The 22,435-nt window shown below is 42.3% G+C and overlaps 1 protein-coding gene across 1 annotated transcript in view; it reads right to left on the bottom strand.

Annotated features, from left to right (window-relative positions):
* Positions 1-22,435, bottom strand: part of LOC122798939 (BTB/POZ domain-containing protein KCTD17-like) — a 557,165-nt gene that overhangs the window by 291,934 nt on the left and 242,796 nt on the right. The window contains exon 3 of the mRNA XM_044068018.1: positions 14,197-14,288. Coding sequence (XP_043923953.1) covers positions 14,197-14,288 — 92 coding nt within the window. The remainder of the gene's footprint in view (positions 1-14,196; positions 14,289-22,435) is intronic.

Raw genomic sequence — 22,435 nt, 5'->3', positions numbered from 1 at the left:
CAAGACCACAATCCAAATTGTAACTTGCTACAGATCCCCCACCATGCCCCAGGATTCCCACTCCTCATTTCTTGATACACTGGAAAATATTAGGGTACAACCCAACACCCTAATAATGGGTGATTTCAACTACCCCACCATTAACTGGAAAAACTACTCATGTATCAACTCATTTGCTCAACGTTTTCTGGAATTCATAAATTCCAATCCCTTGGATCAACTTATCCACACCCCCACCAGGGGCAGCAATATCCTAGACCTGGATATTACCAACATGGGCAACCGGTGCTCCACACCAGAGGTCAATTCCTCGTTGGTCAGATCCAACTACAAGCTAATCACCCTAGACATCCACATCCCGCCCCCACCTCCCATTAGGGAAACCACCTTAAAAAATTTCTCCAAAGCCAACTTCATACTTCTTAAGACAGAAGTGGCAAACTTCACGACACCCATACAGATGGACAATAGAGGTATAACTGCTGAATCCTACACAAATGCACTTTATAAGCACTTACACGAGTGCATGGATCATGCTATCCCTAACAGAACCAAGATGCTATCCTCCAAAAAAAGGAAGCCAATCTGATGGTCCCCTGCCATAAACAAACTCTACAACAAAATAAAGAAACTGTTGCAAAAAAGAGTAAAATCCCATGACTGGAGGAACTCCCTGGTCAGCCTCAGTAAGAAGCTGAGATCCCTCATAAAATCCTCCAAAGCTGGTTACAAAAACAAAATCACCACTGATTCTAAACACAACCATAAAGCATTCTATAGCTAAGTCAAGAATCTCAATGACAACACTCAGATCTGTTCTCAGTTACAGCACAATGGCACTAAATATACAGAACCAACTGACATTGCCAACATCCTGGCAGATAGGTTCAGTGCTAACTTTACCCCCCCCCTCACCCCCTAAAGGGCCCATCTCTATACCGGAACAATGCAAAGTTCCTGTAATCATGGCTGCACAGGTAAAAACCACACTCTCCAAAGCCAAGAACACAGCATCCATGGGACCTGACAACATCCCAGGCTGCGTTCTACACGAACTGCAGAATGAACTGGCACCCCACCTAAGCACCATGTTCAATCATAGCCTCCCCTCAGGCTTTGTGCCCACTGAATGGCACACAGCGACAGTTATCCCACTCCACAAAAGGGGAGCCACCACGGACACTGTGAACTACCACCCCATTAGCCTAATGAGCCTGGTCTGCAAGGCCATGGAATATATCATCATGGATCTTATACACAAAGACATTGGTAATCTCCAAACTCTAGACCACACCCAGTTCAGGTTTCTAAAAGGCAGATCATGTCTCCTAAACCTGAGAGACTTCTTTGAAGCAGTAACCAAAGCCGTAGACAAGGGTAAGGTGGTTCGCACAGCCTATCTAGATCTCGCCAAGGCTTTTAACACCATCCCCCACTCTGGAATTATAGATAAACTCACTAAACTAGGTATAAATCCCTATGTCACAAGATGGGTTGCCAACTGGCTCACTGACAGAACCCATACTGTAAAAGTATCAAACTCCAAATCCGACTTCAGACCAGTGACAATTGGAGTACCACAGGGTTCAGTCCTGGGTCCTCTCCTGTTTGCTATCTACTTTTCTGAAGTACAGGCTAACACAGATGGTCTTTGGCTAATGAAGTTTGCAGATTACTGCAAACTAGGAGCCATAATCGAAACTCCTAATGATGTGGACATCCTACAAAAGGGCCTCATGGTGACAGATGCCTGGTGTCAAAGCCATGGCCTCAAGCTCAATTGCCAAAATGTGCATTGTCATCCCCTTTGGTAAAAACTCTGTGCCCATGAGCTACCACATAGGTGGTAGTCTACTTAACACCGAAAGTGTGATAAGAGACCTTGGGACACAGGTGGACATTAGTCTCTCCTTTGATAATCACATCGCCACAGTAGTCAGGAAATCCTTCTACATGGCACGCCTCATCACAAAAGGTTTCTTATCCAGGAAAAAAGAGGTCATTGTTCCCCTCTACTTGTCACTCATTAGACCCAATATAGAGTACAACTCCCCTTTTGGTATGTACCTCACAAGATATCTACAACAACTGGAAAGGCCGCAGAAATACCTCACAAAGAGGACTGCCAGCCTCAAACAGATGCCCTATGCAGACATCTCAAAAAACTCCAGCTTTCCTCCGTCGCATATCACCGATCTCTGCCTAACATACAAAGCTATGTCAAACCCACAGCTGTTGTACATGGTCCACTTAAAGAAATCCCAATCCCTCCAAGCTACACACTCTAGGGACCTAAACCTTGTCACTACAATAAATAGAACATGCTGGAGGGATAGATTCCTGTCCCATTGACTTCCCATACTCTGGAACAAACTACCTATCTATATCAAACAAAGCTCCTCATTATCATTCCTCAAGAAAAATCTTGATGATTGGATGGGAAATAGGAAATTTATCCCATGGGGCACCTCTGTGGCTCTGCTCGACAGGGGCACAGGAAAATAATTATCTTGGGTGGCAAAAGCCAGGGTACCTTTTTGGCTAGGCTTATATAGGCCCTAGGGGCCACCAAGGTGAAAATAGATCTTATCAAAGAGTTACTGGCACTAGTTTTAGATAATAATGTGTTTGAGGGGGCAGGATCTACTTATAGACAGGCACAGGGGGTAGCCATGGGCACCCCTTGTGCTAATACATATGCTAATCTTGTCCTCCCCTATTGGGAAAAGAGTTATGTATTGGGGGTTGACAGATGGCAACAGCATTTGAGGATGTATCTGCGATTTGTAGATGATATTTTTATTTTGTGGGAGGGTGAAAGGGAGACCCTAGACAGTTTTGTGGATTACCTTCACTCCACTACCTCTTTTTTAAGGTTTAGTGTAAAAAGTTCTCGTGACACTCTAGATTTTCTAGATATAAGCATAACACAAAGGGAGAATGTTTTTTCCTCACAACTGTATAGGAAAGATTGTTGGAGAAACACGTTACTGTCCTTTGACAGTATGCATCCTAGATATACCTTCCCTAATATAGTACAGGGACAGGTTAGCAGAACCTCAAGGATAAGTATGGATGACATACAATTTAATAGAGAAGTGGACAAACTTAAAGAATGCTTTCAAGAAAGGGGTTATAAGGAGACAATGGTAAATAAGGTAGTGGAGAGAAGTAGACCCCATAGGTATAATAGATACAGACCATGGATAAACCGGACACAGTATGTCATGAATGACACTGAGACTAGAAGTTCTATGCAGAGTAGACTAAAAGTGATGTTAACTTATGGCAGCAACATTAAGGGAGTCTGTGACATAATTCGTAAGAATTGGAATATTATCACTAGTGACACCGATTTGAGGGACATAGTGGGCACTGGTCCATGTTTTGGCTACAGGAGAAATAAAAACTTGAAGGACCTGCTTTGTAAAGAGAGAATAGCTAACAGTGGTAAATCCTTCAAGAACACTTTGGGTACTGTTCCTTGCAGGTTCTGCAAGGCCTGTACCTATATAAATAAGGCGACGATATTTAAACACCCAGTTAGTGGTAAAGTATTTACACTGAAGGGGAGGGCCACTTGTAGAACGACAGATGTGGTCTATTTGGCGGAGTGCCTGCTATGCCCTAGTTTTTACATCGGGAAGACCAACAATATGTTGAAAGTCAGAATATTACAACATTTGTCAAGCATAAGGAATTGTGATGAGCACAGTGCCCTTTATAGGCACATAAGAGACAACCCGTCACATGGTTTTAAGTTTAGGGTAATAGTAAATTTAAAACTAACAAACGGGGGACATCAAACAATTAACAGAATTAACTGAATCTAAATGGATTTTGGAGATGATGGCCCACAAAAAAACAGGATTGAATGATGTAGTCCCCCTTAAGCCAGCCCTTAAGAATAGGCGGGCTTTTTATTAGCATCTCATTGGTTGTAGTGTTTTTTAAATTGAATTGTTTGTTTGAGGAACTTTATCTGATGAAGGGCCATAGCCCGAAAGTGCTAATCTCTGTTTATACTTTGTGTTACAATAAATTTTAGCTTTGGTGAACAGCAGTATCCAGCAATATTTTTTGTATTGAAAAGTAACAAGATGAGCAGGCAACTCTAACTTTTTTGCAATATATGCCCAGCACAATGTGCTCCTTGTAGAAAAAGAAGGAATGCCGTAATTGATAAGAGGATGATGACCTATCAGAAATACATTCTTACATCCAAATAAGTGCTGTGGTAATTTTTTAATTCAAAAGGTGATTCCCAGTGTCTCTCATTCTGTCTGACTGCAATTTTTTCTGCTGCAATTAAAGTTTGTAATGCAAAAGCAATAGATTTTTTCTTCAACTATGGGCATAATGTGGTGTACAACTGCTCCAGCTCCCTGTGGAGATGCATAATGTTTCAAATTTAAAAGTACTGAAGGATTAAAGTGTACTGAGGCCTTGGAATTTACTAAAGCAGATTTGATTTCTGAAATGTGTGTTACATTCATCACTCCACTTATAGGGTTTCTTATACTAAGGAGTTCATGCAAACATCTGAAAAGTTTCACCATGTGAGGAATGAATCATCTATAAGAACTAAGGAGTCCACAGAAAGGGCAACGCTAACTCATATTTGGATGTGTTGGAGCTTCCACAATTGTGTATACTCTGATGGGGACCTCTGAAGATAACCAACATCAATCAACTTACCCAAATATTCCCTAGACATTTTGAGAAGTTCACATTTATCCTTATGAATACCATAAGCCATATACTTTCAGCCTATGCAATGCTGCATCCAAATTATTTAGCTGTTTTTTCTTTATTCTTGTCTACGAGCAGAATATCATCCAGGTAGCACTGTACTTCTGATAACCCATTAAAAATGTAGTCATGGCTCTAGAAAACAAAGCCAGAGCAGTTTAATTCCAAATGGCAACAAACAGTAACAGTAAAGTCCCTTGTGTATTACAATATTAATGTTTTATGAAATTTGTCAGCATGCATGTATAGTTAGGCTTGACTTAAACCAAATTTCTATTAACCCTTTTAAGAGGTATTCTATTTCTGGCAGAGCATACAATTGTGTACATAATACAGGACTAATGATTATTTTGATAGCCCCACATATCCTGACATACCCATCTTTTCTACTGAATGAAACTATGGATGTGGCCTATTCACTGTGAGTAACTGGTTTCAGGACTTCTCCCTTGACTAGTTGATCCAAGATGGTTTTCACTTTGAGTTTCAGTACAGAGCTGACCTTTAAACATTTTGGTTACATAACATGCACAATATTTAGTTTCCCATTGACTCCTTTCATGCTTTGTTACCTTTCAAAAACAACAGGATTTTTTTTTTAGTATAGTCAGCAAACTATTTGTCCATTTCTGGAATTATGAGCTTCAGCACATTGAAACCTACTTTTCACAAGGCACAAATACCTGGCTAATGCTGGCTAACTGCCCTTTACTACGTACAAACAAAGAGCTGTGATCTCTTTATTTAACTCCATCTTCACAGCTGCAATGTTCATCACAGGAACTGATCCTGTGGTGGAAGTCCAAAAAATTATTTTAGTTGGTCCATGAGGTAAATGCTGAAATCTCCTTTACAAAACACTGCTGCAGCATTAAAGGCCATTTACACAGGTGTATCTTCTGCCAGTGTAGTGAGCCAGTAAGTCTGCAAACTGACAGACAAAGTTAAGACATAGAATGGATTGCCTTCTTCAGAGTCTCTTGTATAGTTTCTGACCTGCTGAGTAGTTTACAGCTCTTCTTTCTTTGTACTCCATTCTGCACTTTCTGTTTACAACTTTTCCTTCCTTAATTTGTTGTCTCTTTAGTGGTTCTCCCAGCAGCCTTAGTGTGTACTTTTTTAATACACAGAGCTCCAACTCTTTATCCCCCTACATTCCTGCAGTGGTAACAATCATAATTTCCAACTAACTGGAGCTCATTTTAATAGACATCTTACATAGTCATCTCAATACACTTAACTGCTGGACTTCCATTAACAGATAATGCTACTGATACTGCAATTTCAGCAACCCTTTTCCAAGTTAGGTTCGCCTTTGCTAATAATCGTTTGGAAAAAATTTCACTTCATAGGCTACAAATCAAACTATCATGAAGGCTTCCATTTAAGATAGCTTCAGATTTACATTGTTCAAGCTATTTAAGACATGTGACAGAATGGGCTAGAGTTGTCCATTCTACCTAGTTTCCTTTATGGAAATTAAAGTTCTCTGCAATTATGAGTGGTTTGAGAAAGAAATGACCTTTCAGAACCTTTAATAACTCATTATACAATCTGGCACCTGGCTTATCAGGCTAGATTAAACTGCTTAATCACCCAAATGCTTTCTCACTGCATTCAAAGATACTACTGTCACCTTTTTTCCATCTTCATTACCTTTTTGTCAAAACAAAGAACTAAAATCACTCTGTATACTTTCATCAAAATGACCCAATAGGACAGTAACAGCATTCACTTCACTATACCTTTTCTTTTTTCTCGTTTTCTTTTTTAACTTCCTTTTTCAAAATATCATTACTTATAATTTTCCCCACACACTGTCACAGTCTGCCTCTACCACTTTATGTTTATTTTTGTGTAGTTGTGTATTTGTGGCTGTCTGTCCAGCAGTCTGTCTTTCTCTGTTTGGAAGGACTAAAAGTAAGGTTCGGATGTCCAGCCATGTCTGTCTTTGTCTGTCTTTGTCTGGAAGGACTAGGGTTTAGTTTAGAGTGTGTGTATATATCTCTGTAAATGTGTGTACATGTGTGTGCGTGTTTATGCATGTATGTATGCATATGTGTGTGTGTATGTGTGGTTGGAGTCAGGGTTAGGGTTAAGGTTAGTGTTAGCATACAAGAGTAAGGATAGTACATGAGGGTTTCTTTTTGCTTAAAACTGACAGTTAAGGAGTTTATTTTCATATGACTCCATACAAGCTGAGGTGGTCATCTATAGTGTAAAAATGCTGACCATAGTACAAAAGTTCAGGCTGTGAGCAAAGCAAATGGATGAAAATTAGTAAGTTTGTAGGGGTGTATTGAGTACGTACCATGTCTGATGGAGCAAAAATGCATCTAGAGAACTTTCCAGGCAGATGCTGGAAAAGACAGCATATTGATTTGTAGGTCCATTAGTGAACTGTATGTCCATGATTATGGTGAGTGCATATGTGACATTTTTAAGTATTTTGCATGTCTGAAATCATATCACAAGCCACAGTTTGTAAACTGGGAAGATTGTACGCTGTTTATAGTTTGCCCACAGCATATTGTTATGGATAATGCTACACAGTTCATGCAAGAACATTTCATCATTTCATTAAAGGAAATAGCATTTTTCATCCCACTATTACACAAATATATCCTGCTACAGAGTAGAAGAAAACTTATGTTCAGACATTCAAAGTTGAAATAACGAAGACGTCAATACAGTGTTAGATGTGAAAGATAAAGTTCCATTTGTGCTTGGAGCAGTAGATGAACTACACCTAACTATAGTACAAGTCAGTTACCTGCAAATTATCCCTGAATGGACATGCTCATACTAGAATTGACCTAATAAAACCAAACCTGGGTGTTAGTGTGAAACAACAGCAGTACTTATGCAAGATTCAGTATGATATGTACACAAAAACAGAGATCATTTAGTGCATCAGATTTACTGTACCTTTGAAAATCAACAGGAAGAAGTCACAAGTGAAACCAAGATGTAGTTAGTAACAGAATGTTTTTCCAATTTCTTTTTGCACTGAAGGGAAAAAGTACAGTTTTGTACACTTACCATAAATGTAGATGTTCGAGTGTATTCACTGTTGCAGTCATCACATTTGGGTTATCCCTACCAGGGTAGCCCTCGGAGGCTTAGTATTTCTGCGTCGGTTGCTGTCGCTTCAGGACTGACGTCAAGTCGTCAGTAGAATAAGGCAGCCGATACCATTACATCAGTTTTCCTTGCCCTAACCATCAGGAGCCCCCAATTGGGGAGCCAAGATATGGTGGAAGAACCTCACCAGTAGAAAGTAAATACCAAAAAGTTCCTTGCAAGGAGAGAGAGAGAGAGAAAAAAAGGGGGATGGAGGGAGGGAAACCAGGACTGCAACAGTGACTACACTCAAACATCTACATTTATGGTAAGTGTACGCAACTGAACTATGTTCTTCGTGTTTCACTGTTGTAGTTATCACATTTGGGTTGATTCCCAAAGCTGAGGAAAAGGGTGGAGGCAGTCAAGAAGACTAGGGGTTAGCTAGGATGTCCTGCAAGACTGCAGTGGAAAAGCCTGCCCTGGATTTGGAGAAGATAGGCAGGTGGTAATGCTTGGTGAAGGTGTGAACAGATGTCCATGTGGCAGCCTCCAGGATATCCCTGATGGGAAATCCTCTGAGGAAATCTGCAGAGGTGGAGGCTTCTCTGGTAGAGGGAGTCCTGGCCCCCTCAGTGGGAGGTTTCCCATGTTGCTTGTAACAGAAATGGATGCAGTGTGCTATCCATTTGGAAATGGTTTATTTGGATATGGCTTTGCCCTCTGCCCCTGCAGCAAAGCTGACTAGCAATTGATCAGTCTTTCTGAATGATTTAGTCCTGTCTAGATAGAATCTGAGCTGTCTGTGCACATCTAGAGAATGCAGGATCCTTTCCCCCTTGTTTTGTGGGTTAGGGAAAAAGGTGGGCAAATGAATGGATTGGTTGAGAGCCACAATGGACACCACTTTGGGCATGAAGGATGGGTTAGTCTTGAGGGACACCCTGTCAGCATGGAAGATGATGAAGGGCTCTATAGCCATGACTGCTTGTAGCTCGGATACCCTTCTGGCTGAAGTGATGGCCAGAAGCAAGACTGTGTTCCAGGAGAGAAACTTTAACTCTGCTGAAGATGCTGTTACAAAGGTTGCAGGGTGAGCTTTTCTAACACAAAGTTTCGGTCCCAAGCTGGGGTAGGTGCTCTTCTGGGTGGCCTAAAGTTGCTAGCCCCTCTTAGGAACTGTTTGATGACAGGGTGTGAGAAAAGTGGGTGCTCAGTTTTGAAATGAGCAGAGATAGCAGAGGCATGAATTTTAATAGAGGAAAAGGAGAGACCACTGTGTAGCAGGTCCACTAGGTAATCCAGGATGAGTGGCAGGGGAGGGCTGTGCCATATCAACTCCCTTTAGCCTGAATCCAGGTGCAGAACATTTTCCATTTATCAGCATAAGACTTTCTAGTGTTAGGGCATCTAGCCTCATGTATAACATCTAGAACCTGTTTACTGAGATCGGCAGCTTGATCAGTGGTCAGGGAATAAGCCAGGCTGCCAAACTGGGGGTCTGCAATTGGGGATACATGAATTCTCCTTCCCTCTGGGTCAGAAGGGATGGGTTTGAGGGAGATGCTATGGTGGCAGTGGGGACAGGCTGCACAGCAGTGGGTACCAGTGCTGGCAAGCCCAGTCTGGAGCAATCAGAATTGTCCTCGGTCTTTCCTCCCTTACTGTGAGCAGTACCCTGGTAATGAGGGGGAGTGGGGAAATGCATAGACCGAGAGGTTGACCCAGGGGAAGGATAGGGCATCCACTTTCCAGGCCCTGCAGTGAGGCTCCCTGGTGCAGAACTTGCTGAGCTGATGGTTGGAGTGGGAAGCAAAGAGGTCAACCTTCAGGGTGGCCCATTTCTGAGTTATTAGGGTAAAGGTTCTTTGGTCTAGCTGCCACTCTTGTGGGTCCAGAAGATTTCTGCTTAAGTTGTCTGCCAGAGAGTTTAGAGAGCCTGGCAGGAATTGTGCTAGCAGGTGTAGTTGCATGGCTTAGGCTGTGTACCAAAGGGTCATGGCAAGCCTGCATAGAGGGTGGGAGTGAGTCCCTCCCTGCTTGTTTATATACCACATCACAGTGGTGTTGTCTGTTTTGATTAGGAGAGTCCCTGGGGAGAGAAGGGGCCTGAAAGCTGTCAACGCGTGCTGGACAGCTAACATTTCTTTTTGGTTGATGTGCAGATGCATTTGCTGTGAGGTCCATTGACCCTGTATGCACCTGCCGTCCAGGTGTGCACCCCAGGCATAGTCTGATGCATCTGTGGTGAGGGTCTGAGCAGCATGGGGTGGTGAGAAAGGTAGTCCCTTGTTGTGGTAGCATGCTGCTGCCCACCAAAGAAAATCTTTCCTTAGGCAAGGTATCACTGGTATAAGAGTTTCCAGGTCTTGAAAGTGTTGACACCAAAGGCTTTTTAGGTACCACTGAAGTTTCCTTATATGCAGTCTGCCGTATGGAATAAGTAGAATGCAAGATGCCATGAACCCCAGAGTTTGCAGGATTTTCCTTGTGGATACCTGGGGTCTAGTGGCTAGTTGAGAGAAATAGGCTGTCAAGTAAGTTTGCTTTTCTGGTGTAAGGAATGCCATCTGGGATGCTGTGTCCAGGCTTGCTCCCAGGAATATAATCCTTTGGGTGGGTACTAGTTTGGATTTCATTTCATTGATACCGTATGCTAGGGAGATCAGTAGGGACTTTACAAAGACCATGTGCTTGAGCAGCTTTTCCTGACTGTGCCTGAATTAGGCAGTTGTCTAAGTATGGGTAATTTTGTATATTTCTTTGTCTGCAAAAAGCAATGGCAGGAGACAGACATTTTGTGAAAACTCTGGGAGCAGTAGATAAGCCAAAGGGAAGCACAAAGAACTGAAAGTGCAGAGATCCTACCCTGAAACATAGATATTTCCTGCATGATTCCCTGATTGGGATGTGGAGGTAGGCCTCTTTTAGGTTTAGTGTGGCTAGCCAAGCATTCTTGGAGAGCATAGGTAGTAGTTGCTTGAGGGTGAGCATTTTGAATTTTGGTATCACCATGAAGGTGTTTAGAATGGATAGGTTGAGGATGGGGTGCCAGGTGCCCTCTTTTCTGGGTACCAGGAAAAGCCTGGAGTAGAAACCTTGACCTATCTGTTCTGCAGGAACGTGCTCTATTGCCCTCATGGAGAGCAGGGAAAGGACTCATTTTTTGGCCTCTGCCCACTGGTTTGGAGGAAGATCTGGGAACCCTTTTGGGGTTGGGAGAGTGTGGAAAAAAATGTGTATCCCCGGGACACTATGTTGAGGACCCAGTGGTTGTTGGTAATGGTGGCCCAGGTGCTTGCGTGGAAGGAGAGTTTTTCTCCTTGGGGCAAGTGCAGGTGGGCAGAGGGAGGGGGTGGAAGTGGAGAGTGAGTTCTTACCATGAGGGGGTGGCTTTGCACTGGAGGAACTCCATTGCTTTGAGCTCTGCATTCCCTGTGGCTGTTGTCCAGGAGGTCTGCTTCCCCATGGTCTGGGCTGAACTGACCTGGAGGGGGCAGGAAAGGACCAGTGCTTGGAGAGGCAATGCCTACTGAACCTGGGTGGCTGGATCTGTAGGAAATCCTTAACTGTCTGCATAGATTTAGCTTTTTCTTCCATCTTTTTTAATACCTCCTCTGCCTTGGTGCCAAATAAGTTGTCTTTGTGCAGGAGTGCATCCAATAATTTAGATTTGACATGGTCTGGCAAGGGCTGTTCCTTAAGCCAAGCATGCCTTCTAAGGACTGAACCGGTGACTGCTGCCCTGAAAGAAGCTTCTAGGGCATCAAAACCACAGTATAAGGTGTGTTTAGTTACTTGACTTGCAGAATGCATTATGTCTGGTAAGTCTATTTTCTGCACAAGCAGGAAAGGATGATTTTTTTTGTTTTAGGAGTTCCATGGTATGTTGCTGAAATTTTAGCATATGGAACTGACAATTTAGTGCTCTGATAGCAAGAGTAGCAGAGGTGTATACTTTTTTACCCCATCTGTCTAGTGCTTGGGAATCCCTGTCTGAGGGGGTGGTATTCTTAGCAGAAGTTGCTTTAATTCCTTTAGGCCCTTGAGAAATAACCTCAGGGTCAGCAGTAGGATTTTTAAAAAGAAATTTGTGTGAGTCAGGAACTCTGTAATACCTGTCAGGTTTCCTAGGAGCAGGAGGGAAGGAGGGTGTCAGGAGTCAAACTAGATTCCATGAAAACATCATCCACAACATCCAGGACAGGAGGAATGGCCAGGGGGTCTGTGCTGTGGAAGATCTAAGAATTCCCCGAGTCTCTTTTTAGACTGAGGGTAGTCCTGACATTCCCATTGGAAATGATCCCTTAAAGTATGAAGGATTTCCCCAAAGGAAAGATCCTCGGGTGGAGAGGCTGAAGTAATGGATTCCTCTGCATCAGAATCCTCATAAGCAGAGAGGGTTTGCATGTCTTCATATTCAGATGCATCAGAGTCATCAGACTCCTGTTCAGATAAAACTACTGGGGACAAATCTCTTTTTCTCTTGGAAGGGGTAGCCTGGATTCCCCTGAACAGCATTATAAGGTCTTCCGCCATTTTAAGCATTTGAAACTGAGGCAAGGAAGGAGGTGCCTGAGATTGGTCATTGGTTTCTTGGCCGTGGTTCATACCCTGGTCCTTAGAAACTTGGTAGTTTTCGAAAGAACTGTAGATGCGAAAGAAGTCATCGGTTTGTGTCGAGAATCAGTAGCACAAATTACTTCCTTGGAAGCCAGTGCCTGCTCAGCGGCTCCGGACCCATCCAAGGTAGAGACAACTACAGGATCCTTAGTCGAAGAAGAGTTTTGCAGCATACTGGTCTCCAAAAGGGTCTCGGTCGTGGCCTGTAAATTCACAGAAGTGGGCATCAGGAGCTGTGAAAGCGCCTCACTGAGGATTGGAGAACTGATGACTAGCTTAACAGAAGTGTTATCGGTAGATTTGGACCTGTGCGGACTGTCTCTGTCTTTATCCTTACATTTTTTTCAGAAGATCTGCTGTCAGATGGCTTACCGAAGCCATATCGGAATTCGAGGACTGTAAGTGAAAATATCTAGCTACAATAAGGGCCTGACAACATATAGTTCTGGCGTTGAACAAAGCACAAAAGTGACAGCAAGCGACATCATGGTCTGGGGCTAAACAAGTGACGCAGAAAGAATGAAAGTCTCGATGTGGTATTTGCTTTCCACAGGCAAGACAATTGTTAACTTTTTCTGACATCGGTTAGAGCAAGAAAAAAGGATCCCCAATGGAGTACTTAGCTTTAGAAGACTTCAGCTTCAGTACAAAAGAACAAACTCAGGTAGCGGCCGAGCGGCACTCATGCAAACTGCTTCTGCTTCGGCTTCGGGCTCCTCGGCAAGAAAGACTGATGTAATGGCATTGGCTGCCTTACTTTATACTACTGATGACCTGACGTCAGTCCTGAAACAACAGCAACTGACGCAGAAATACTAACCCTCTGGTATGCGGGCTGGCCGAGGGCTACCCTGGCAGGGATAACCCAAATGTGATGACTGCAACAGTGAAGCACGAAGAACATCAGCGGTGTTGCATAAAGATGAAGTAATGACTAATTAAGACCACAGAAAACTATGACAGAATCATGGAGGAGAGAGTCCAATAAAAAAAAAGACTGGTAGTGATATAAAAGGTCAACCAAACTGAGGAACAGAGACTGTATTAAATGAGTTTGAAATTTCAGAGACTCTTGATGCATGAGTTGTGACATTCCTAGAGGTTTCAGAAGTCTTACTTTTTGAGGAACTCAACGTAGGCAATAAGGAACTCTAGTTACTTCAGACCTGTGGATCTGAAAATGTCAGTTTACCCAGAGTAAACATTAATGTATTTCTTAAACTGAAAGGGGTTAATGAGGTAAGTCTGCATTGTGGTAGTACTGTTCATTTGAAAAAGTGAACCACAGTATAAAATATGGCTGCACATGAGTATAACATTCAATTATAAAGTGTGCTTCAAGGAAATAGATAGTTTCCTCATCTGTTCTTTCTCAGTGCAGTACAAAGGTCATAGAAGGACAAGAATGCTCCAAAATTTTATCTCATGAAGATTTCAGCCAACTATAACAATATAAATGATTCTCTGGCTTTAATATAATAATACATTTCAAATACTCTGATGTTACACACTATACATTTGTCTGTCATGTTCCAGTCAAGTGGTCTGGCCTATATTTCACTTCTCAGATCAGTATGTCATATTTTATGGAAGCTGGTTTAGAATTTCAGCATTCAGTGGAAAATGTAAGGATTTTAAACTGAACTGTGAAGTTGCTTTTCCATATTTGACTAGTCCCTTGTTTCTTCAGAAAATAGCATTGCCTACTAGAATATGGGTTAAACAAGAAGAAATGATATAAAACTTAAACATCCTTACCTGAAGGGCCTGGCATTCCTTCTCCTTTAGTTTCTCTTTCACAAGTTTGATTAATGATGCTATATTATAAAACTCTGCTTCTTCTAGAATTCCTGAAATAAAGAATATTTAAATAGTTTTTTTTTCAAGAAATTCTTTGGTACTTCTGATCTCTGATGAAAAAAAATATATAAAGTTCTACAAAATGCCAACATACATTGGTTCTCACCCCTAACAACATCAAATAAATCAGTGGCTTTCATACACTAACATGACAAATTAATCCAAAAGTAGAAGAAAAATGTTTCACAATTGTACTATCATTTTACATTACTCGTTCTGTACATTTTATGTTAGTTGATAGCAGAAAATGACTACTACCCTATTTAGTCTGCATGTCACTTTTTAACATCTCCCCTCTCACATCCTTCCCTAACCCCTTTTATTCACCCATTCCATGGCCTCTATATGCCATGTTAGATTGTTTCTCAACAACGCATTTTGGCAGCATATTTCATGGGCCAGCGTCCTCACATCGAAGAAATTGCTTCACAAAACCACTGAGATGTTGCACATAATTCCTTCTCTCCCACATCCTTCCTGTTGAGGGTGACTCCTTTACAACTCTCTAACATAATCGTTTGAAGCCTTATTACCTCCCCTGCACCCAATGGGTTTAGATGAAATGATTCCAAGCTGTTCTAGTCTTTTCCAAGATTCCGGTGTATACAACTGACTCATATAGCACCAAATATCATATCACCAAACTGGAAAGTCTGAAAGTGAATGTGCACAAATGACAAAACAGCATATACATAAATGCTGAAAGTAAATTCAGTAAAACTTGAGCTATGCTATCTTATAAAAGCAATAACATGATAGTATTAGATCCAAAACCAATACTATTATAGTATTAGATGTAGCTAAAACAGTTTGTTTTTGCTACTCAGATTTACTAGTGCAGACATTCTAACTAAAAAAACATAGACACAGCAAATGCGACAAGTGAAGTCTAAGATAAAAATTTTCTACACTGTGAAAATAAAAAAACCTGTTCAAAACTATCTTTCTGTTTCAGGTTTGCCAAGGTCTCCTATACATCCCCCATTTGGGGTGCTGTGCTGCCATACAACATTATTTTACTTTATTTTTTTTAATTCAGAAGTCATGCAATCTTATAATAAAGGAAACCTCTGTTGTAAGCAAAATCTTTGTTTTCCCCTTTTCCAAGATAGTGCTACCTCAGAGTTAGTAAGAGTAGGGGAAGTAGCAGCTCATGGGGGAGGGGGGTGTATGGGAACTTTCTAACTTGTAAAAACTTTTATAATGCATTGTCTTCTATTGCCTGTATGCATATTTATTCACTAGATTACAGTATTCTGTAAGAGTTGATATGTTGTCTACATGGTTAAGCACAATCAACATTTAGATCGTTAGTACTTTTGAGATTCAATATTGGTTGCATGCAGTATTTTATTTTTCAGTCAATTATATTTCAATTATTTTGATTTTAATAGGCTACAGTAGAATCATTTGCTTTTAATCATTTGTCTCTCTCCCACACACCTTTCTGGTGGCTTTCCTCTGGAATATTCCCAACAGCCTAATATCACTCTTTCTGATTGACCATAGTATTCAAGGTGTGGACTGACCATAGCCTGGTAGAGTGGAAGTAGTTATGTATGGACTGACCATGGCCTGGTAGAGTGAAAGTAGTTATGTATGGACTGACCATGGCCTGGTAGAGTGGAAGTAGTTATGTATGGACTGACCACAGCCTGGTAGAGTGGAAGTAGTTATGTATGGACTGACCATGGCCTGGTAGAGTGGGAGTAGTTATATATGTGCTTCTTGAGAGTCTTCCTCTAATGATGCACACCAGCATTCTGTTCTCATTGGCTACAGCTTTGTCACTCCACTCCAGGTGGTTCAGTCCACATGTGATAATCACTCTAGATACATCAGTTCTACCTCTCCAGTTAATACTTTCACCAGAAATGCTGTGTTGGAAGAGCAGAGCCTTGTATTTGTTTCCAGTGGTTCTCAACTACCATCATTTTTCCCCACTTTGTTCAGTTTTTAAAAGTTATTCATCAAATATTTTCTTACATCCTCCACCGATGCAGCCATGTTTGTGTCATCAGCAAAGATGCTGATTCTGTTATGTCTTCTCCAAACACTGAAACAGTACTGGAGGCAGAACTTACCCACACGGAGGTAGTTACTTCCGTAATTCCTGATAATGTCTCTCCCATCATAATGATCTGTGTTCTATTCTCCAGTTATACCACATCCAGTACCTCAGTCCTGGTCTCAGACCCAACCTCTGCACGTTTTATAATAGTTGTCTTCATAGAACTGAGTCATAAATACTAGTGAATTCCATGTGCTCCAAAGCTGAATGCAGCTTGGCTATCAGTTTCTATTATCCTGTTATAAAACTGGATTAACTGTGGCAAACAGCTGATTCTTCCCTTGAGCCAATGTTGGTTGTTGCCCTACAAGCATTCCCTGTAGGACTGTCCTTCTACATATTTTCTCCATTATCTTCCATGACAACATTGTTAGGCTAAATAGCCTGTAGTTCCCTGAATTGTTCTGGCTCCCTACTTTGAGCAAGTGTACCACACTTAACACTTACAAGCCTTCAAGGTCTCTACGTTGGAAAAAAATGAGTCAGACGCCATATTGTCTAAGTTTATGAGAAAAAAAGTAAAAACTTAATATATTTCTTGCCCTTGATAAACACAATCAACCTTTCTTTTGGCCTGTGGCTGTTTTCCACAATTCTGGAAAGCTTTTACGGTTATCTGTCTTCTAAAACAGTCAACGTAAGACAAAGATTTGTAAAAAATATTATCTTCCTCCTAGTCCTATACTAAAATAAAAGTTGAAGCTACTTAGATTAAGGCATATGTTTCAGGGTGTGAATTGCTTTCTGACACCAGCATACTTTTACAAAGTGACATAGCACAACACTATCCCTAGAGTTACTAACCACTTTAACCTTTAAAAGAATTGGTAAATGGCACTTAATGTTCATAGGTTCATAGGTTCATAGGTTTATACTAGGCTATCTGCCCCAAGGCATTTATAAGCCTAGCCCAAATTTTTGTGGCTTACGCCACCCCTTATATGAAAAAATACTGTGCCCATTAGTTTGTTGTGCCTCTGTCCAGCAGTGACACAGAGATGATTCCTGGGGTAAACCTACGATCTCCCATCCACAGGTCAAGATTTCTCTTGAACAGAGCCAGCGAGGTGCTCTGCCTCACATGGACTGGGACTCTATTCCACAGCATAGGGAGTCTCTGAGTGATAAATCTATCCCTCCAGCACGTCCTATTTATATCCGTGCTAAGGTTTAAGTCGCTTGCTCTAGTGGTTTTGGTGGATTTGGATTTTTTGAGGTGGAGCATGTCCATTAATTCCGGGTTGGACATGGCCTTGTATGTCAGGCACATGTCACCTCTGAGCAGACGGTATGTGACTGAATAGAGCTGGAGTTTCTTCAATCTGGCAGCATATGACAGATTTTGGAGTCCCTTTATCCTTTTGGTGAGGAACTTTTGGGGTCTCTCCAATTGCTGCAGATGTCGGGCGAGATACATCCCGAATGGGGCATTGTACTCGATCATTGGTCTGATAAGTGAAGAGTACAGGAAACAATGACCTCACTAGATCTGGATGTGAATCCCTTCATGATCAGGTGGGCAATGTAGAAGGTCTTTCTAACCACTTTAGCAACGTGAGTGTCAGAAGAAAGGCCACTGTCAACCTGGGTCCCCAGGTCCTTGATAACCTCTTCTGTGCTTAGTGGATTGCCACCTATATGGTAGCTTGGGGTTACCTTGTTTTTCCCGAAGGGTATGACTATACATTTTTTGGTGTTTAACTTCAGGCCATGGCTCTGGCACCAGCTATCTGTTTCCGTGAGTCCCTTCTGAAGGATATCCGTGTCCGATGCACTTTCCACTATGGCGCCCAGTTTGCAGTCATCTGCAAACTTTGTCAGCCAAAGTCCTCCCATGTTGGCCTGTACTTCTGAGAAGTAGATGGCGAACAATAGGGGGCCAAGGACCGAGCCCTGTGGGACACCACTTGTGACCGGCTTGGAGTCTGACATAGCGCCAGCAACTCTAACCCTGTGGGTTCTGTCCTTAAGCCAGTTTGCAACCCATCTTGTGACATATGGGTTTACATTTAAGCTGGTATGTTTTTCTACAATACCCGAGTGGGGTATTGTGTCGAAAGCCTTTGCAAGGTCAAGGTAGGCTGTATGGACTGCCTTTCCCTCATCAATGGCCTCGGTGACTGTTTCGAAGAAGTCGACCAAGTTCAAAAGGCATGATCTTCCCTTGAAGAAGCCAAACTGGGTCGGGTCCAATGTCTGCAAGTCCCCTATATCTTTGTTTATGAGCTCCATTATGATCCTCTCCATAGCTTTGCAGACTAGACTTGTTAAGCTTATGGGGCGGTAATTACCAGAGTCCGTAGAGGCACCGCCTTTGTGGAGTGGGACCACAGTTGCTGTACGCCACTCCTTGGGCACGTATCCTATGGTAAGACTGAGATTAAACAGCTGCCTTATGTGCGGGTTTAATTCCTCATTTAGCTCGTGTAGCACACAGCCGGGGACACCATCCGGTCCCATTGATGCTGTGTTTTTAGCTTTAGAGAGAGCAGCTTTCACCTGCGCATTTGAGATGACTGGGAGGCTACACTCTGCTGGGATAGTTATCTCTCCTTTAGGGGGGGAGAGGGGGGTGAAGTTTGCACTGAAACTGTCTGCCAGTATGTTGGCAATGTCTGTGGGTTCAGTGATTTTTGTATCATTTTGGACTAATTCTGAGCATATCTGGGAGTTTCCACCCAGGTTCCTAACATAGCTGAAAAAGGCCTTATGATTGTCCTTTGAATCCATGGCAATTTTTCTCTCAAAACTGGCCTTAGTTGATTTTATGAGTGCTCGTATTTTTTTACTAATAATGATCAGGGGTGACTTCCCTTTTATGGATTTTGTTCTATCATGTAATAGCTTTCTCCTCTTATTGTAAAGTTTGTTAATGGCTGGGGTCCACCAGACTGGACGTTTGCCCTTTGTGGAAAGAGTCTTGGTTTTATTTGGGATTGCCTGATCCATGCAGTCCTGGAGGTGTTCATAGAAGGCATTTGTAAGGGCTTCCGCAGCTTGGGTTGTGGTTTCCACTGGCTCAGGGGCCTTGAAGGATACCACACCAGTCTTGAGTAGTGTGAAGTTTGCTTTAGAGAAGTTCTTCACTGTGGTCTTTTTGTTTGGGGTGGGGCGGGATGTGGATTTCCAGTGAGATTAGTTTATGATCAGATCTCACCAATGAGGGATATACTTCCGGTGTGGAGCATTTTGTCCCCATGTTTGTGATAATGAGATCTAGTATATTTTCTCCTCTCGTGGGAACAGTGACTAGCTGTTCCATGGCATTTGAATTTTTGAACTCCAGGAACCGTTGGGCTAGAAAGTTAGGGCTTGAGTAATGTTCCCAGTCTATATTTGGGTAGTTGAAGTCACCCAATATGATGGTGTTTGGAGATACATTTATACCCTCCAGTGTCTTCAGGAAGGCTGTGTGGGGTTCCTGAGTTTGAGAGGGTGGCCTGTAGCATGCTACAATTTGTAGAGCAGTTTTGCCTATGGTTAGTTGCACCTGGATGGTTTCCGAGCTTGCGTTGCCACCAACCTGGAGGTGTGGGTATCCTTTATGAATATGGATACACCCCTCCTTTTGTGGTGTGGTCCGGGTTTTGGGGCGGAACGCATGATATGAGGTAAAACCTAATAGTGCTGGGGTGCTCTCAGGAGCCTTGAACCAGGTTTCAGTTACAGCACAGACATCGATGTTCTCCATACTGAAAAGGGCCTCGAGTGCGTGCATTTTGAGATTTAGACTTCTGGCATTGAGCAGCATTACCCTCAGTTTCTTCCCATTTTTGTTTTCTAGGGTGGTAGGTTTAGAATTTGAGCCTTGCCTAAAAAAGGCACTATGGGGGTGGCAAGAGCCTTAGCCAATATCCGGAATCCCAGGGGTGACAGGTGCAAGCCGTCCCTTGGGAAGCAGCGTGGCTTGTCAAGCATGTCATCCCAGGCAGACAGACACTAGATCTCCTTTGAATGACACCAGACATTAAGCCAATTGTTAAAGCTGAACATCTTGTCTCTATATTGTGGCATCATTCTTGGTGAAGGAAGGATACTGCTCAGGGTTAGGGTCATACCTGCCTGGGCTACATAATCAGAGAGCTCCTCTATGTCTCTTTTCATGTAGTCCAGGGAGGTACATGTCAGGTCGTTCACACCAGCATAGACAATGACTGTGTCATATCTGTACTTGCCGTGGAGTGACCTGAGTGCTTGTGTTATGTGGCGGATTCTAGTGCCCAATAGGCAGCTTACTGTGACCCTCTCCTTGTTCAGCCTGGTGAGTGGGACGTCAGTGTGTCTGACTATGGAGTCACCTATGACAAGTATGTTTGGTGTTGTATTTGGCCTTAAGGGCTGTGACTTCTTTGCACACTGCTTTTGTGGTTCATGTGTTGCTTGTGGGGTGTCTTGAGGAAGCAGTTGTTTGGGTGTCTGCTTTGGAGGCCTCTGCTGTTTAGGTAAATTTTTACTCAGAGCCTCCGAGTATGTCTTTGTGTGTTTATGTATTTGATTCAGTGGTGTGGTAGCATTATGTGAGGCTGGTTTTGTGGTGTGTGTAGTTGTCTTCTCCTCCTGTCTGGTCTTGCCAGTCCTGAGTTGAGAGAGCTCAGCCTCCAGTTTGGCTAAATAGCTGCATCTCTCGCAAGTATTTGTGTTATGTGGGAGGAGGAGAGGGTTGTCTGTGTACATGAGGCAGTTATAACATTGCCTCAAGATTCCCAGATTCACCAGCTGGACCGGAGAGGAGATTGACAACTGACCTTTGGACATGCTAGACTAATATTGGGAATTCCTTAATAATTGAAAACAAGGACCAGTGGGGAGTGAGGGTGTAGTGCTTTTAATTTTTAGTGCTGACTTATATAATTGCTTTAGTGAGCAAGTGCCAGGTAACTTGAGTGCAATGTGTTACAAGTAACTAAATGCAAAAACGACAAACAGTAACTTTCTTTCAAGTGAAACAAGGAAATATGTACAGTAAGCAATGCAGATATCACTAGTGATCCACAGAAGCTGAGAAGCGCGTATTAGGTGGAATTAGCTTCCAGGGAAATAACAAGCAAACAAACAACAAGCATATAAACAAAGCTAGATTCAGCAGGCCTGGATCTAGTCTATGCTAGAGCAAACAAGGTGTACCAATTTCAGTAAGATACAGTTCAAATATTCAGGCACTATAAACCTTTAACCAGAAATTCCCAGCTCAGAAGGGCAGAGTCCAGCCTCTTCTCCCACAAGAGTGCAGACCACGAACCTTCTTAATGTAAAATAACTGGCCTGAAGCCCAAGTGCCTAAACCAGAACTAATACACTTGGACACTGGGCTCTCAATCAGCAGTTCCCAACTTAGAAGGATAAAAGCTACCTGTCCTGCCACCACAGTGCTTGCCACAAACCTTCCCAATGTAAAACAACTGGTCTGAAGCCCAAGTGCTTAATCCAAAATTTGTACTGCTTTCAATCGGTACATAAAATCCTTAAACTTAGTCTTGTTTCCAAGGCTCTTGTCTAATTTTAGTCATTGTGGCCTAAATTACATAGCAAAAATATGTTTAGCCCTTTCCTTCATGGCAGGTCATCCAGGGTATAGGTAGGTTAGCCAGTAGCACTCCATGTGCATTGGTTAAAGGGATCATACAGTGGTCTGCTCTATGTGCCTGTTTTCCAATATATTTATTTGCTCTTTCATCTTCTTACTGATAGCAGATTTATATGTTTGCAGAGGGCTTGTTAAACTGAGCTTCAGATTACTCATACCTGGTCATTGAGAAAATATCAGTACAGTAACGGCAAAGCTAGTCAATCATTTTGAATAAAAACTCTTTTCATCAAACCTAAAAAGACAAAGCCACAAATCTTTGAACTTATAAGAAACTACACAAGGTCCATTCTGATTTATCCATCAAAACTTCCACTTGTGATAAGACAGAAACTGTTCAGGAGTTTCAATAACTCATATTGTAGCTGAACCTTTAAATGTCATTCTTAAGTGATATACAGAAAGTTCAAATGAAGATTTCTAGGCTATTTGTGACTTGCTAAAAACTACATCTGTTGAGCAATAAGGCCATAACTGTCATT

This window comes from Protopterus annectens, chromosome 1.part0 (genome assembly GCF_019279795.1).
Source record: "Protopterus annectens isolate FY-2018-M chromosome 1.part0, PAN1.0, whole genome shotgun sequence".
In the NCBI taxonomy this organism is placed as follows: domain Eukaryota; kingdom Metazoa; phylum Chordata; order Ceratodontiformes; family Protopteridae; genus Protopterus; species Protopterus annectens.
Note: the sequence above shows the minus strand (reverse complement) of the source record. Positions and strands in the feature narration are given on the sequence as shown.